The sequence below is a fragment of the Sapajus apella genome, unplaced genomic scaffold (genome assembly GCF_009761245.1).
Source record: "Sapajus apella isolate SASKATOON/1434 unplaced genomic scaffold, GSC_monkey_1.0 scaffold1, whole genome shotgun sequence".
Taxonomy (NCBI): Eukaryota; Metazoa; Chordata; class Mammalia; order Primates; family Cebidae; genus Sapajus; species Sapajus apella.
In genome coordinates, this window is record NW_022436941.1 from 27,987,397 (window position 1) to 28,005,934 (window position 18,538).

The 18,538-nt window shown below is 35.9% G+C and overlaps 1 protein-coding gene across 16 annotated transcripts in view; it reads right to left on the bottom strand.

Moving 5' to 3' along the window:
• Positions 1-18,538, bottom strand: part of APC (APC regulator of WNT signaling pathway) — a 151,521-nt gene that overhangs the window by 69,789 nt on the left and 63,194 nt on the right. For all 16 annotated transcript variants that reach the window (XM_032274463.1, XM_032274444.1, XM_032274465.1 and 13 more), the window contains 3 exons: positions 13,544-13,628; positions 12,560-12,761; positions 1,348-1,456 (listed from right to left, as the gene is read on the bottom strand). In XM_032274463.1, the coding sequence (XP_032130354.1) occupies positions 1,348-1,456; positions 12,560-12,761; positions 13,544-13,628 (396 nt within the window). The remainder of the gene's footprint in view (positions 1-1,347; positions 1,457-12,559; positions 12,762-13,543; positions 13,629-18,538) is intronic.

Genomic DNA, 18,538 nt, shown 5'->3' on the forward strand with positions numbered 1-18,538 from the left:
ATATCTATAAATGCAATGGCTTGCAAAATTTCAAAAATGAAAAATTTTACCATTGCCAACAACATCCAGATGAGGAAACTAGACAAATCCTAGTGTATCTTAATTAGCTAAACAAGACAGTTAAATGGACACTTAAAGATTCCTCTGGTGAGTCATTTCTTTTTTTTTTTCCCTTTTTTTGCTGAGATGGAGTCTTGCTCCGTTGCCCAGGCTAGAGTGGAGTGGTGTCATCTCGAATCACTGCAACCTCAGCCTCCCATGTTTAAGAGATTCTCTTGCCACAACCTCCTGAGTAGCTGAAACTATAGGCATGTACCACCACGCCTGGCTAATTTTTGTATTTACTTTAATAGAGACGGAGTTTCACCAAGTTGACAAGATTGGTCTTGAACTCCTGGCCTCAAGTGATCCACCTTCCTTAGCTTCCCAAAGTGGTGGGTTTACAGGAGTCAGCCTCCACGTTTCACCATGGTGAGTCATTTCTTAACAAAAAGTTGAAATCTCTGTGTTATATTAACTAAAAGGTCATGATTCATGGAATGTCTAATACTTGACTAATACGGAAACCTAACCAGGTGGTTAGAAATGGTGGCAGTTTAGGATCTGCTGTCATAAATGGGTAAATAAGCTTCTGTAATCTAAACTATTGACCTACATGTTTTTTCTTTACTCCAACACATTCATTATATGTAGGTTTGATCTTTTCAGTATATGTTTTACTAGTTCAGCAGTAGTCAAGAAAAAGAACATTTCGTAGTAAATCAGAATGTTATTCAACTATATACTCTTAATTTATTGTGGATACTGGTGAACAGTGGTCAATAGTTTTATATTCCTTAGAAATTTTTTTAAAAACATAGTTATATCTGCAAAACAAACCAACTTTAGTGTTTGCAAAAATACTAAGATCCATATTATAACTATTGGCATTTATATCTGGAATATTTTCAGAGACATTTTTATTGCAAAAACCATCTGGCACGATTCCTATAGCGTGGTACCAAAAATAGGCAGATGGTGATAAATATTTCTAGAGTATGTTTGCCAATTCAATACACAGAATTAAAAAGCTAGTTGCCTAGTTGAACCCTGAGGTCCTCTAGAATTCAAACTTTACAGATTTTCTAAATAAGAGCTTTAAATAAACATTTGAGCACAATAAATTCTCCCATCTTTACAAACAAAAATTCAATAATTATTATATATTCAGGCTTAAAATTGGGTAAACATATTACAATTTACAAATAACTGTAAGTTCAGTTATCCTGAATTTTAACGGATTACCTAGGTACTTTAAAATATCAAGTTACTCAAGTTTAAAATAAGTTGTACTGCCAGGTTACTTACATTTTCAGTTAAAGGAAGACTATCTATTCTTTTAGTGAGATTCTGAAGTTGAGCATAATACCAGTCTTTTTCCTTTTCTTCTTTGTCAAGATCAGCAAGAAGCAATGACCTATTTTTTTAAAAGAAGGTAAGTTTAAACAATGCTAATAAAGATTGCATAAGAGCAATACTTATACCAGTTGTTACTGCAAACTTCTCTACTTAAAATGTATCAATAATGAATTACTCAAAAAACTTAAACTGATTTCAATTTTTAAAGATAGGGCTTACAATATTTACAGTAATTAAAATTTTGAGTATTAAAAAGAAGATCTTTCTAAATAAACTGGTAATCATCCTTAAAAGAATAATTACACTTCACTAAAGGCTTTCTTCATAGGTATAGTCTTAAGAATATAATGATAAGTAAAAGGTACAGATAAACAAAACTCAAAATTAGTATAAGAATAAAAAGGATATTAAAGGAATTAAGAAAAACAGCAATGATGCCAGAAAACAAACCTGGAATACAGGAAGCTACTACCTTGCACACTGATGTGGCTTTCAGCTTCTCAGCAACCAAAATAATATACTGTCATTTTGAAATAAGAGGAAGTTATTACAAGGGAGAGAAACTTCTTAGTTTGAATTTGAACACCAAATGATGGTGTTCTCCATAGCAATCTGTATTAAGATATTGTATACCTGAGCATTATAAACATAAATGCACAGTAAGTATGTTACGGGGATTAAAACTCAAGAGATACAAAGTATATAATCTATCTCTTTTCACATGGCTGTTTTCCAGAACTATTACGTTTTCTTATGTGTATGTCTACAGATATTCTACAAAAATGCAAGGACATTAACCAGTAATCATTCAGGAGCAGGTTGTTCAGTTTCCACGTAGTTGCGCCGTTTTGAGTGTTTCTTAACCCTGAGTTTGACTGCACTGTGGTTTGAGAGACTGTTATGATTTCTGTTCTTTTGCATTTATGAGGAGGGTTTTATTTTCAATTATGTGGTCAATTTTAGAATAAGTGTGATGTGGTGCTGAGAAGAATGTATATTCTGTGGATTTGGGGTGGTGCGCTCTGAAGATGTCTATTAGGTCCACTTGGTCCAGATCTGAGTTCAAGTCCTGAATATCCTTGTTAATTTCTGTCTCATTGATCTAATATTGACAGTGGGGTGTTAAAGTCTCCCAATATTATTGTGTGGGAGTCTAAGTCTCTTTGTAGGTTATTAAGAACTTGTTTTATGTATCTGGGTGCGTATATATTTAGGATAGTTAGCTCTTCTTGTTGCATTGATCCCTTTACCATTATGTAATGCCCTTTTTGTCTCTTTTGATCTTTGTTAGTTTAAAGTCTGTTTTATCAGAGACTAGGATTGCAACTCCTGCTTTTTTTTTGCTCTCAATTTGCTTGGTAAATCTTCCTCCATCCCTTTATTTTGAGCCTATGTGTGTCTTTGTATGTGAGATGGGTCTCCTGAATACAGCACACTAACAGGTCTTGGCTTTTTATCCAATTTGCCAGTCTGTGTCTTTTGAGTGGGACATTTAGCCCATTTACATTTAAGGTTAATATGTTATAAGCTGATAAGCAACTTCAGAAAAATCTCTGGATACAAAATCAATGTACAAAAATCACAAGCATTCCTATATACCAACAACAGAGAGCCAAATCATAAGTGAACTCCCATTCACAACTGCTACAAACAGAATAAAATACCTAGGAATACAACTAACAAGGGATGTGAAGGACCTCTTCAAGAAGAACTACAAACCACTGCTCAAGGAAATAAGAGAGGACACAAAGAGATGGAAACACATTCCGTGCTCATGGTTAGGAAGAATCAATATCATGAAAATGGCCATACTGCTCAAAGTAATTTACAGATTCAATGCTACCCCCCCATCAAGTTACCACTGACTTTCTTCACAGAATTGGAGAAAACCACCTCAAATTTCATATGGAACCAAAAAAGAGCACGCACAGCCAAGCCAATCCTAAGCAAAAACAAAACAAAACAAAGCTGGAGGCATCATGGTACCTGACTTCAAACTATACTACAAGGCTATGGTAATCAAAACAGCATGGTCCTGGTACCAAAACAGGGATATAGACCAGTGGAACAGAATAGAGGCCTCAGAGGCAACGTCACACATCTACAACCATCTGATCTTTGACAAACCTGACAAAAACAAGCAATGGGGAAAGGGTTCTCTATTTAATAAATGGTGTTGGGAAAAATGACTAGCCATATGCAAAAAGCTGAAACTGAATCCCTTCCTTACACCTTATACAAAAATTAACTCCAGGTGGATTAAAGATTTAAACATAAGACCTAACACCATAAACATCCTAGAAGAAAACCTAGGCAAAACCATTCAGGACATAGGCACGGGCAAGGACGTCATGACTAAAACACCAAAAGCAATGGCAACAAAAGGCAAAATAGACAAATGGGAATCTAATTAAACTAAAGAGCTTCTGCACAGTAAAAGAAGCTATTAGAGTGAACCGGCAACCAACAGAATGGGAAAAAAGTTTTGCAATCTACCCATCTGACAAAGGGCTAATACCCAGAACCTACAAAGAACTTAAACAAATTTACAAGAAAAAAAGCAAGCAACCCCATCAAAAAGTGAACAAAGGATATGAACAGACACTTCTCAAAAGAAGACATTTATGCAGCCAACAAACATATGAAAAAAAGCTCATCATCATTGGTCATTAGAGAAATGCAAATCAAAACCACATTGACTCGTGCCAGTTAGAATGGCCATCATTAAAAAACCAGGAGACAACAGATGCTGGAGAGGATGTGGAGAAACAGGAACCCTTTTACACAGTTGGTGGGAGTGTAAATTAGTTCAACCATTGTGGAAGACACTGTAGTCATTCCTTAAGGATCTAGAACTAGAAATACCATTTGACCCAGCAATCCCATTACTGGGTATATACCCAAAGGATTATAAATCATTTTATTATAAAGACACATGCACATGTATGTTTATTGTGGCACTGTTCACAATAGCAAAGACTTGGAACCAACTCAAATGCCCATCAATGATAGACTGGATAAAGAAAATGTGGCACATATACACCACGGAATACTATACAACCATAAAAAAGGATGAGTTCATGTCCTTTGCAGGGACATGGTTAAAGATGAAAACTATCATTCTCAGCAAACTGACACAAGAACAGAAAACCAAACACCGCATGTTCTCACTCATAAGTGGGAGTTGAGCAATGAGAACACATGGACACAGGGAGGGGAACATTACACATGGGGGCCTGTGGGTGGGGGAGGCTGGGGAGGGATAGCGGTGAGTGGGAGGATAGGGGAGGGACAGCATTAGGAGAAATACGTAATGTAGATCACGGAGTGGTGGATGCAGCAAACTACCATGACATATGTACATCTATGTAACAAATCTGTATGTTCTGCACATGTACCCCAGAACTTAAATAAAAAAAATGCAAGAACATATGTGCATACTTATATGTACATTTTAAACATAAATAGTAGCATATTATTATAGTACATATTGTCCTGCACCTTTTCACTTAAAAATTGATCCTGGGGGCTAGGTGTGGTCGCTCATGCCTGTGATCCCAATACTTAGGGACGCCAAGGCAGGCAGCTCACTTGAGCTCAGGGGTTCAATACCAGTCTGGGCAACATGATGAAACCTCAAACCCCAAAACTCCATCTCTACAAGAAAATACAAAAACTAGCCAGGTGTCGTGGTGCACACCTGTAGTGCCAACTACTTGGGAGGCTGAGCTAGGAGAATTACTTGAGCCCAGGAGGCCAAGGCTGCAGTGAACTGAGATCACACCACTGCATTTCAGCCTGGGCTACAAAGCAAGACTCCTTCACGCAAAAAAAAAAAAAAAAAAAAAAATCAATCTTGCAGAACACAAAGAGGTACAGGCTAAGTATCACTTTATTCAAAATGATTGTGACTAGAGGTGTTTCTGGATTTTGGAATATTTCTATTATACTTACCAGTTGGGCATCTCAAATCCAAAATGCTTCAATTAGCATTTACTTTGGGCATCATGTCACTCAAAAACTTTTGGATTTTGGAGAATTTTGGATTTCCAGATTTGGGATGCTCAACCTATATTAGGTACTTTTTTGTTAGCTGCATAATATTCCACGAATTCCCAGTGAGACACTGGTCATTGTCTGCAGAAGTCTGATCTGCAGACCCTGACTCAAAGGATGAAGGAATGCACTATCACACCATCACAGTGATGTAGGTGGGCTAGGGATGGCCGTTGGCAGCTTTCAGAGGGCAAAATGCAACTAAGCAACCCAGCCCCTCTGTCCCTTCACACTTTTATTCCCTCAAGATTTTACAACAGAGGTTTTAAGTAAACAAACGTGAATAATTAACATGGTTAAGAGAATGGTTTTAGGACTGGTAAAAGCTTTAGGTTCTGCCCAGAGTAAATGCTATTAACAGGTAATTCCCCTTTGATCTTCCCCTGAAAGACAACCACCCAGCACAAAATTAACATGGGTAAACAGTTAGAATGGAGACAAATGGGTATGGGGTAAGGCCTTTTGATCAGTCTCTATCTCCTTCCTATGCTAATGTTAATGAGGCGGCTGCCTTCGGCCTGCCTCAATAAAACCTTTTGGCCTTCCAAAAGGTTTGAGACTATAAGCTATAACTTTCCCTAAATATTTTCTGTAATATTTTGCCAACCACTCCGAGTGAACAGCAACACCCCAGTATTCATAAATCTATGTAGGGATACACTATAACCAACTCTTAGTTGGCAGGCATTTAGAACCTTTCTAATCTTTTGTTATAATAAACAATGCTGCACTGAATAACCTTATAGACGTAACTCATTTCATACATGGGTATGCATTTATATAAAAGAAATTCCTAGAATATGTACATTGTAAACTTACTGCCCTTATGAGATGTTATACCAATTTGTGCTATCATCATCACCAATTTAAGTGTTTAAACTTTTTTCTTTAATTTTTCATATATAGCTTTTTTTTAAATGGTGTATCACTGGTTTTAATTTGGTTTCTCTTAATATGAGTGAGGTTAAACATTTTGTTCAAGATTATAAATCATTTGTATTTCCTTCTCTGTGATTTTTCTTATTTGTAGGACCTTTTCTATATTAAAAATGATAGCACTTTGTCAGTTGTTAGGCTGCATAGATATTTTCTCAACTTACCACTTGTCTGTTTACATGGTTTACTCAGTTGTTCCTTGAACAACATGGGTGTGAACTGCATGGGTCCACTTATACATGAATTTCCTTCCACTTCCTTATGATTTCCTAATAACATTTTTTCTCTAACTTAATATAGTATGAAATACATGTAACATACAAAATATTTGTTACTTGACTGTTTATACTATTTGTGTTATCAGTAAGGCTTCCAGTCAATAGTAGGCTATCAGTAACGTTTTGGGGAAGTCAAAAGTTACACATAAATTTTTGATTGCACGGGACAGGTGGGCACGCCAACCCCTGAATTTTTACGGGTCATTGTAACGTTTTGCCATGTCGAAAATTTTGATTTTCATATAGTCAGATTGCAGATATTTTCTATAGATTCTGGAGTTTGGTCCTACAGAGAGATGTTCCCCACTCTGATGCTATTACTTTTAAAGTTCTGTTTGATTATATAGTTTCCTAGGAAATACAAGAATGTATCTTAGTAGTGAGTATGAATGTATGTGGAAGGTTCTGTTTTTGCTAAAATGTACTTTTCTTTACTAAGAAGCAATTTAAAAAATAAGAAATAAGCCTTCATTTTAATGTGGCAACCTTAATAGTGATGGACTGTATGGGAAGAAAGGAAGCCCCTGCTTACGATGTAGCATCCCTCGGAGAAGGCAGACTAAAGACAAGCTGCTCTCTCCCTCTGATTTCTCACAACAGGAACAGGAGAAAACACTACAGAAAGCCTGAACTCCATTCGCAGCTGGGTACCAAAACTCCCATAAAGATGACATTTAATTCTATTTTTCAGTTTTTCCTAGTGAGGATCTGTAGGACCTGGGTCCATGGTGGGGAAAAGAGTAAAAAAGATGGTGATGCTATTATTTCCTCTATTATTTCCTAAAAAATGAGCTTATGAAGTAAGAGTTGGTACCAGGTGCAGTGGCTCACACCTGTAATCCCAGCACGTTGGGAGGCTGAGGCAGGTGGATCATTTTGAGGTCAGGAGTTTGAGACCAGCCTGGCCAACGTGGTGAAACCCTGTTTCTACTAAAAATACAAAAATTAGTTGGGTGCCATGGCAGACACCTGTAGTCCCAGCTACTCGAAACGCTGAAGTGTGAGAATCTCTTGAATCAGAAGGCGGAGATTTCAGTGAGCCAACATCATGCCACTGCACTCCAGCCTAGGTGACAGAGTAAGACTTCGTCTCAATAAATAAATAAATAAAAATAAGAGCTGGGTGTTAAAAAGTACTTAAATTGACAGGCCACTGTCGGTGGCAGTGCTGAAGTGAGGGGGAGGTTAGGAACATCAGGGACAATTTGCTACTATCAAGTTTAAGATTAACCAGTAGCAAAATGCTCTGGGGAAGCCAAGGTTACAGTCTCTTCAGCTAAAATGATAGCAAGTGATTATAGTAGTTGACCTTGTGACTCATACAGAAGCAGTTCTAAAGGCTCAGAACTGAAACTAAGACTAGACTCAGAACAGGTAGGATCATTAGGATTTAGTGTACTACCGGCCTATTTTGTGGTTGCCAACAATCTTTCTTAAAAATGCTTTTTCACATAAATCTCATGTCTTCTTAGTCCTCTCCCTAACTGGGAGTCACCTAGAAGAGCATGGGATATATGTATTAGCATTCAATAAATATTTGTTAAATAAATCAATAGTTAACATGACAACAATAATACCTAACATTACTGAATGCTATATGTACTAGGCACAGTGCTAAGGACTTTAAAAAAATCTAATTTAATCCTCACAACATCATTTGAGGTTGTTATTCTCATGATCACTTTAATAGAAAACTGAGGTACAAAAAGGTTATAAAGCTACAAGCTGGGTTTAAGTCCTGGCTTGACCAACTTCCAGCATCTTTTCTTGAGGAATACAGATAAAGGAAAAAGACAGAATTAAACTACTACTTAAGAAAGTTCTAGAAGAAAGAACAGAAAAAATTAAAGGGGAAAATCATCAAAGAAGTAACATAACAGAAAAAAGCTGGATAAATTTCCAGATCAAAGGGTACAGTAAATATTCAGCATGATGAATAAAGAAAATATGCATACCAAACATTCAAAAGCTTCCAAGGAGTAAAAATGGTCATTTATAAAGGAATAAGATTCAGATTGGTATCAAATTTCTCCATGGTACCTTGATAATGTAGAAGAAAAATGAATTTGAACCTAAACCTACCCAAACTATCAGTCAAGTGTGAGAGCAAAATATGCATACTGTCACACAAGCAAGAAATGAATTTATCTCCCTTCAACATAGTAACAGTCAAGAACACACAGGATATATTAGACCTAAATGGGAAGTGTAATGACAAGAAATAATGGTATGACAGTCTTGTAGCAGGCTTAGGAAGCAAATGGTCCAAATTAGAACAGAAAAGTTCAATGGCTCCAATAAAAATTTATTTATGAATAAAACGAAACTAGCTCCTAGCATTATCGTAAAGGTGCAAGTTTCTGCTTCCAAAAACATACAAAGGCAATTCGAAACTTGAGAAAAAAACAAGACCTATATAAGAAGGGCACAGTCCAAACATCATCATCTTCCTTTAGGCGGCACAGAGAGTATGATATTCTACCAACAGGGAGGAAAAATTAATTCTGGCATACTACTGACTCCACAGTGTCCAATAACTACAGAGTCCTAAAAAACCCCACGTATTTCACATCAACATTATGCTTAAAACAGAAAAAAAAACATGAAGACTCAAATATATGTAGCAAGATGTATCTGTTAACAGTCTTAACAAAATGAAAGTAAACAGCTGCTAAATCTTATACAGTGGAGTTTCAACAGATATAATCAGTCACATAAAAGAACAAGAAATAGAACGTATATATATGTGTGCATATTTGCTTATGTGTATATGTATACAAATTCAACCAAAGAATTGGTACAGAAATTAAAAACTGGATGGATAATTTAGCGAATTTAACAAATCTTCATCTTTCAGAGTGGTGAGTCAGGAAGTCATGTCCAAAGTCAGTAGGTCGGTAACTAGCAATATAAACATATTATTTAGAGTTGCAGAAGTAACTATCTCATGGATATAGGAAAGGTATACTGATACTTTTCATTGATGATACTTTATAAAGCTAAGCTAGTAATAATAATGATCAGTCAAAATTGAGAACCTTCTGACAAACCATGCTACTACCTCTTTCTCTCCAGATAAAACAACTTTTTGTAGTGTGTAATAAAGTCTAAATTAGAAGTTGTGCCATATTTTGGGAGAAAAAAAAACAAAAAAAAAACAAGACAGTAGCAACATTCTATAGTAACAACAGAAAGGGCTAAAGCACCTTTAAATATTTTTAAAAAGAAATGTATTTTCCACTTGGGAGTTAAGTCAGAATACTAGCTTAAAGTAATTTACAGCATTATTATATAATAAATAAAACATGGAGATCATTGCATTTAAGTTTGAACAGAGAAATAAGCTTTTCCTAGATTTAGATGAAAGGAACTCTGGAAGACTGGCAAGAAATAATGTCAAGACAGAAAATAAGAACATGTCTATTACAAGTATTACTTACCACTTAACAGTTGCATTTGTTAGGTTTACTAGTATCTGCAGCAAAATCTATTTCAAAAATTATATTTTTCTCTGAAACTCTCTCTCTCTGCTAATAAAATCTGGACTTTGACTACATAAGCAAAGTGAGGAAAAGAAAGCAAGTTAAGGAAAGTTTGGTATGCATGCCCTTTGCCTCTTAACAGAGCTCAAATGGGACAAAGAAATGGAAGATCATGGACCCTAGTTCACTTCTTATTTTTCAGGATAGTGTTTCAATAGTCTAGGGTCAATGTATGAAACAGAGACTCATGTAAACTTACGAAATAAAAGAAAGTGTAGCATCATTTCTGATCCAGATAATTATCTCAATTTTTATAAATGGGGACATATGAAACTGGAGAGAAAGTAATAAAAGGTCTTCTGCCTGTCAGTGAGGTATGCTGAGCATTTTCCATACACTAATAATTTTCACAATGCCACAAAGTAGAACCGTATCTCTATCTTATAGAAGAAAATGGCACAAAAATTTAATGACTTGACCAAGGTCACAGAAATAAAATGAAGCTTTTATATATTTTACCATTTTCTGAATGTCTAATATTACCTCTAGAAATACAAAGATAATAAAGATCTTCCTTAATATGCACACTGAGGAATCTTTTAGGGGACATAAAACATTTGACGAAGTTCCTGATAATGATCTATATCCTGGTACCTGTAGTGAGAAAATGTTAACTTTAGGAAGAGAAGAATTAATACACGGGCAGTGAAAAACCAGAGCTTATTCCATATGTCAAGCATTTTCTTTCAGATACTAAAACTTATACATTAAGAAATGTTTTGATGGCCAGCTGTGGTGGCTCATACCTGTAATCCCAGCACTCTGGGAGGCCAAGGTGGGCAGATCACCTGAGGTCAGGAGTTTGAGACAAGTCCAGCCAACACGGTGAAACCCCATCTCTACTAAAAATACAAAAATTAGCCAGGTGTGGTGGTGCATGCCTGAAATCCCAGCTACTCAGGAGGCTGAGGCACGAGAATCGCTTGAACCCAAGAAGCAGTGGTTGCAGTAAGCCGAAATCTCACCACTGCACTCAAGCCTCGGTGACAGAGTGAGACTCTGTCTCAAAAAAAAGAAAGGAAAAAAAAAAAAAAAAAGAAATGTTTTGTTGATCTCACAGAAGTAAAAAGTAGAACAGAAAATACTAGAGGCTAGGAAGCACAGAGGGAAAGAAAAGATAAAGAGAGATTTGTTAAAGAATATAAAATTACAGCTAGATGGGAGGAATAAAGTTCTAGCGTTCTATAATACTATAGGATGACAATAGTTAATAGTGAATGTTTTCAACACAAAGAAATGATAAATGCCTGAGACGACAGATATGCTAATTACCCTAATCTGATCACCATAAATTATATGCATAGAAACATCACTATGTACTCCATGAAATGTACAAATATTACTTATAAATTTAAAAAAAATTTAAAAAAAGAAATATTTCATTTGTGGCCACTTGTAGTGGGCCTTCCATAATGAAAAGAGTCATCTTTTACTGAATCTAGTAGTTACTGAATATACTTCAATAGATAACCAGAAATTCAATAAAAATCAGTTACTACTTTTTTGTGTCTGTAATGAGACAGAGTCTTGGCCAAGCGCAGTGGCTGAGACCTGTAATCCCAGCACTTTGGGAGGCTGAGGCAGGGGATCATTTGAGTTCAGAAGTTTGAGACTAGCCTGACCAACATGGTGAAACTCTGTCTCTACTAAAAATACAAGATTAGCTGGGCATGGTGGCACATGTCTGTAATTCCTGTTACTTGAGAGACTGAGGCAGGAGAATCGCTTGAACCTGGTAGGCAGAGGTTGCAAGTGAGCCGAGATTGCGCCACTGTACTCCAGCCTGAGCAACGAAAACGAAACTCCATCTCAAAAAAAAGGAGAGTTTTACTATGTTGCCCAGGCTAGTCCTGAACTCCTAGCCTCAAGCAATCCTACCACCTCAACCTCCAGAGTAGCTGGGATTACGGGTGTGAGCCAAAGTATCTGGCAAGTTACACATTTTAACTAGATATAAATATTATAATTATGTGTATTACTCAATGTACAGAGTAGTCAAAGTACTCAAGTGACAACCATCCTGGCCAACATGGAGAAACCCAGACTCTACCAAAAATACAAAAATTAGCCGGGCATGGTGGTGGGCGTCTGTAGTCCCAGCTATTCGGGAGGCTAAGGCATGAGAATCACGTGAAACCAGCAGGTGGAGGTTGAGGAAGCGGAGATCGTGCCACTACACTCCAGCCTGGTAGAGTGAGACCCTGTCTCAAATAAACCCCCCAAAACAAACAAAAAAATAAAACCAAACAAAATGTATTTAAGTGACAAAATAGGTCTTTAGAATCCCACAAAATAACAATAATAAACTGGAGAGTACAATGCAATGTTTACTATATGAAGAAAAGTTACCTCTCTTTCTCAAGTTCTTCTAAATATCCAGTACTTTCTCTGCTTCCGTTTACAAACCCTCTTCTTGGAAATGAACCCATAGGAACAGGACTGCACTCTCCTGAACGGCTTGATACAGATCCTTCCCGGCTTCCATAAGAACGAAGGGACATTTTTGACCGTAGTTTTACTCCAGGGAAATTACTGCTATCTAAGTTAAGCTCTAAATAAAACAGAGACAAGTTTTTATATAACAATTGCTTTAAGCAATCTAAAATATTCTTAATGTTATTATACTGTTTTAAAGTGAAATCTTAGGTTCATACTTTAGCCACAAATATACATGACTTAATAAAAAATTATTTAGGACTTTCCCTGCAAAGTCCACTTGGGTCAGTATAAAAATAAGGAGTATGTTAAAGGAAAATTGATAAAATGTACTTCTTTGGACTCCCTCTAAATAGTATTTTGGAATACAAAAGTAATTTTTCTGTTTGGCTTCAATTATTATCAAGCACTTCCTCTGTTCTGACATTGGAATTTTCAACCAACAAAATCAGAAAGACATCCTTTTAAAACTGCTAAAAATGACTTTTAATCAACTTATATATGTGAAAAGGTAAAGTATAAAGTATTTCTATCCTATGAAGAAGAAAATACTTCTTCCAATGAGACAGTGGGCTCAAGTCTATGACATACAGAATATTAAATACTATTTAGTGGCTGGCAGAATAGCAATGAGCTTTAAAAAGAACTGAAAATTATTCAAGGAAGGAATTTAAAATAGTTAATTCAAAGCCAGTTAAATGTTTAACTGAAGAAATGACACACAAATACATTTTTTATATATTTGTACTTTAAAAATTACATCCTGACGGTAAGGCAGATACACCATGAAAACTGATACCAACACCCAAATCAAGAGAAGCTGTACTTGGCTCTATACACTTAAAGATGACAATGTAAGCTTAAAAAATTATTTTAAAACACCTTTTTAAAATCTACCTTTAAGACGTTCTAATAAATCAATCTGTCCAGAAGAAGCCATAGCTTCATCTTCAATACTTCCTTGTAGTTGTTTAAGTACTTCCTGTTGAAAAGAACACAATATATTAATATGAAATTCTAAATAACTTCAAGACATGATTCTGTATTTAACATTTAAGTATGCTGAGAAAAAATTTCAGATCACTCTGAAAACATGCACCTTACTTATATTACCTATTATTCATTATTAATAAATAAATAATGGCCAAATAATAAAAATAATAGTGATATTTGGTGATGATGATTATGGGGAGTCTCCATGCAAAGTATTATAAACACACTTAAGATACGTTATTTCTAACTTAAAAAAAAACAACAATGCAAATTATTCTCATTTTTCAGATAAACCAAGTGAGACCCAGAGACTTGCCCAAGTTACAAAAGCTACTTATGTGTTTAGAATCCATGTCTCTCCAACATGCGCCAACATGACCATGAAAAACACCAAATTAACACATAATCTATTTAACAACTTAAACATTCCAGCTTTTATATACCATATTTAAGTATATTCTGCTAGTACACTAATTTACAATTAGCAGATATTCAAATGACGTGTGTTCACTGTTTCCTGATTTTTGATGCTTTTCTTCTTTCCCATGTAAACCCTTTCTTGATAAATTTTTCTCAAAGAATGCTGGAAACTCATTTTCTACCAGTTTTTCTGCCATTACATTTGTGAACTTTGGCTCTTATTGCATGCTACTTAATAATAATTTATCTTATTTTCCATTTACTGAGGCATTCCACTCTAGCTCCTAGCATGGTTCTTTGGCTACATCAGGTTTCCCCAATGCAAGACAAGGTATTTGAACATTTGCAATTTTGTAACTAAACGGAGTGTTCCCCTATATGAAAAGTAATCTGTAAATGCATTAAAAGGAAAACCTGTCAAAAAGTGAGTTAATGGAGCAAAGACAGTTTCACTGATTTATTTTGACAGAAGCATTCGTGGTGGCTCATATCTGCAACCCCAATGCTTTGGGAGGCTAAGGTCACTTGAGTCCAGGAGTTTGAGACCAGCCTGGGCAACATAGCAAGACTCTGTCCCTATGAAATTTAAAAAACATCCAGGCATGGTGGCATGTGCTTGTAGTCCCAGCTACTTGGGAGGCTAAGGCAGGAGGATCACTTGAGTCCAGAAATTTGACGCTGCAGTCAGCCACAGTCTCACTACCGTACCCCAGCCTGGATGACAGAGTGAGACTCCAGATAAAAAACAAAAACAAGGAAATCCCCCCAAAACCCCAGAATTCCTATGTTAACAATAAACAGCCTTAGGATCTGACCTTCAAATAATAGACAATATTAGAGTTTGAAAGGCTTAGGTAAGTAGATGTGGGGACATGAAGGTGACTATTATATTCAAATATTCCAGAGTGTTTTACATTTTTGGAACAGAAAACAAATTTGCACAGGGATAACTTCCTTTAGTGAATGTCGAGTACACCCACCAAAATGTCTACTATAAACTTTGGGACACCAACTTTTCCATTTAGGAACTTTCACTGGAGGCTACCTGTGACTTTTTCAAGATTCCAATTATCTTTTCATCCACTGCTACTGTTTCAGTCCTTTTAACAATCCTTTTAATTGTATCCCTGCTTCTCACGCATCCAGTCTCACAATTCAACAACTGCCCTCGAGCAGTTAATTTCCAATTACATATCTCGAATTCTAACCTCACTTGCAAACTTCAGACTCACTTTTTCAATCAAGAGATGGATGCTTTACATCTGTATGATGGGCACCTTACATCTAAATGTCCAGAATTGAACTGGCATTTTATGCCTATAAAACATGTTCTTTGCTTGTATTCTCTCAGTTAAATGGCATTAGCCTTCTCTTTCTCCTCCAGTGCAAATCTTTAGCACCTCCTTCACATTCCCAGTTAGTTACGGATTTCTGGTGATTCTACCTCTATTATCTCTCTTCACATTCTTACTGTCCCTATCCTGGTATTAACCCTACTTAAACTATTAAAATAATTTCATAAACAGCTCACCCTTGCACAGAGATGTCAGAGCAACCTTTTGAAATGGTTTTGTCCACATTTCCTAATTTAATAAAATAGTAAATATACTCCGCTTGTAATAAAGTTCGATTTAAAAAAGCTTCTGTACACATTGTTAGAAATCTATTGATAGCTATAAGCATAAAGGTAAATAAGATTTAAGGGTAAATAATTTTTAAAAAGATTCTCAAAGCCTTGGAAAGCTACTTACTCCAATGATGCGTTCCTTATTAAGTGCTTTGAGTTATGAACCTCATCAACAAAATCTGTATACATTTACAGTCACAATTAAGATGACATCATCCAATATGACCCACATTACTCACTAGTTTGCTGTGAATAGTTTATGGCTATTCCACAATAAAGATTAACCTCAAGCAATTTTTTTTTCTTGTTTTACGAGGCACAACGTACATATATAAAATATACTAATCCTAAATATCCAGTGAATTTTCACATGCATGTATCACTATCCAGGTGAAGATACAGAACATTTCTAGCACTCCAGAGGGTTCTCTCAAGCTTCTTTTACCAATCTTCATTTCCCAGAGGTAACCACTATTCTGGCTTCTTTATCAGAAGAGTCTGGCATGCTCTTGAGCTTCATATAAATGGAATAATACAGTATATAAGTCTTTATAAGTATTTTGTGTATTACGGTTTTTGTTCAACACAGTATCTGTGAAATTTGCCTATGCTATTGCATTATCAGTTCATTATTTTTAAATGTTGTGTAGTATATAGTAGTACACTGTATAAATTTAGCCCAATTTATCTATCCTTTCTCCTCTTAATGGGGCATTTGGGTTTGTTACCAGTCTGGAGACTATTATTTAGAATGCCACTATGAACATTTTTGCACCTTTAGGTGGACACATGCCCTCAGTTCTCTTGCATACATTTCTGGGAGTGCAAACACTGAGTCATAGGGTTTAATTTTAAAGGAAACTGCTGCAATGGTTTTTAATACTTCTACCAGCAATGTCTGAGCATTCTAACGCTCCACATTTGGTATGATCAGTCTTTTAATTATCAGTCATCTGAGTAGGAGTGAAAGTCTTTGCATTTCCCTAATGACAAATGATGCTGAATCCCTTTTCATGGATTAATCTGCCATTTATCTTTCTTTTTGAATTGTCTTCTCAAGTCCCTGGGTCACATTTTAAAAACTGGATTGTCCTTGTTACTGGTTTGTAGAAATTATGTATATATTCTGAAGGAATTATTTATATGTTCTGAACTGAGTCTTTGGTTGGATATATGTGTAAATATTTTCTCCTCTATCGCTTACTTTTTCATTTTCCTAATGAAGTCTTCTGAAAAGCATAGGTTTATAATTTTGATGAAGTTTACCTTACACATTTTTATCTTTAGTCCTTTGTGTGTCCTAAGAAATTTTGCCCACCCAAGGCCAAAGATAAGAATATCCTATGATTTATTCTAGAAGCACATTCGAGTCTTTTGATGAACAACAGTTCTTAGTTTTAATGAAGTCCATCGATTTTTTTTTCCATTTATGGTGCTTTAGCATTCTGTTTAAGAAATCTTTGCCTACTCCCAGGAGAGGATGCTATTACCTATGTTTTCTTGCAGAAGCCACTGTTTTGTTTTCTTTTTGCTGTTTCCATTTTTTTCCTCTGTGTTTCAGTTTGAATATTTTCTACTCATCTTTTTTCAAGTTCACTAATTCTGTCTTTTCACTAGTTCACTAATTCTGTGTTCAACCTACTGTCAAGCCCATCCGATGCTAATTTCAAATATATTTTTCAGTTCTATAATATCTATTTGATTTAATTGTAGACTCCAACTCTCTGTCAAAATTTTCTATCTGTTCATCCATTTTTCCTTTTTTCCCCAAGGCATGTATAATACTTGCGTTAAAATCCTTGACTACTAACTGCAACATCTGGATGATCTGAGTCTGCTCCTATTAACTATTTGTTCTCTAGATTATCAGTAATCTTCCAATTTCTTTGCATTTCTTATAACTTTTGACTATATGCCAATTGTATATATGAAAACAAAAGAGACTTCAGATGATTGGCAGTATTTTTCCCTGGAGAGTTTGCCTTTGCCATTGTTGGGGTCTGATCTCCACAATCCAATCAACAACTAAAAATGGATTGGGACCTAGTTGAAATTTTAAGTTCACAACTGATTTGGTTTTCCTAGTTCCTTGAGTGTGTCCCTCCATATTCAGACAGAAAATATGAAAAGTCTCCATCTCCTCAGCAGTTAATTTCTTACCCTATACGGTATCAAAATCTGACATTTGTCTTGAATGGCAAACCAGTCATATTTATATAGCAGGTAGGTCTCCCCCAATAGGTCTTTTCTAAGCATTGTAGGAATATAGGATATTTCACTTTGCCTTTACAGGTCAGCCTTATTCTCTGGCAGCACGTAACTCTCTAGCCTTAAATGTTCTGTCTTAGGAGGTTGTGAACTCAGGTCTTTAATCTCCTGCTCCACAAAATTCAAAATGTCTTGAGGAGACCTGTGGTATGAAAGTAACATGTCTCTTCCTCTAGCAGGACTTAGCCTGCTAACATTCTGCCTTTCTAGTCTATCCAAAGCCTCCTGCAGTACAAGACTTGACCAATATCTCATGGTAAAATCGAGACATGCATTTAGAACCCTTCTTAATGCTAATATCTCTACATCTACCCTCATGTTTGTTAAAGCCACCAACAATTTCATTTTCTTTTTCTTTCACACCTAGTCCCACAGAAAGACCTCAAGAGTTTGTTTCTCCCAGTGGAGTCCTTCTGCTTGTGCCAATGATGAATCTCAATCTGTACCCAAATCTGTACCCCACAGAAGAAAATTACCAATAATTTCAGCTTATCTAGAATGGGTTCTTTCCTCTTAGGAATTACAGTTTATACAGAGTTTGATGGTTCCATAGTTCTTCACCGTCCTTAAAAGCATGATTTTTG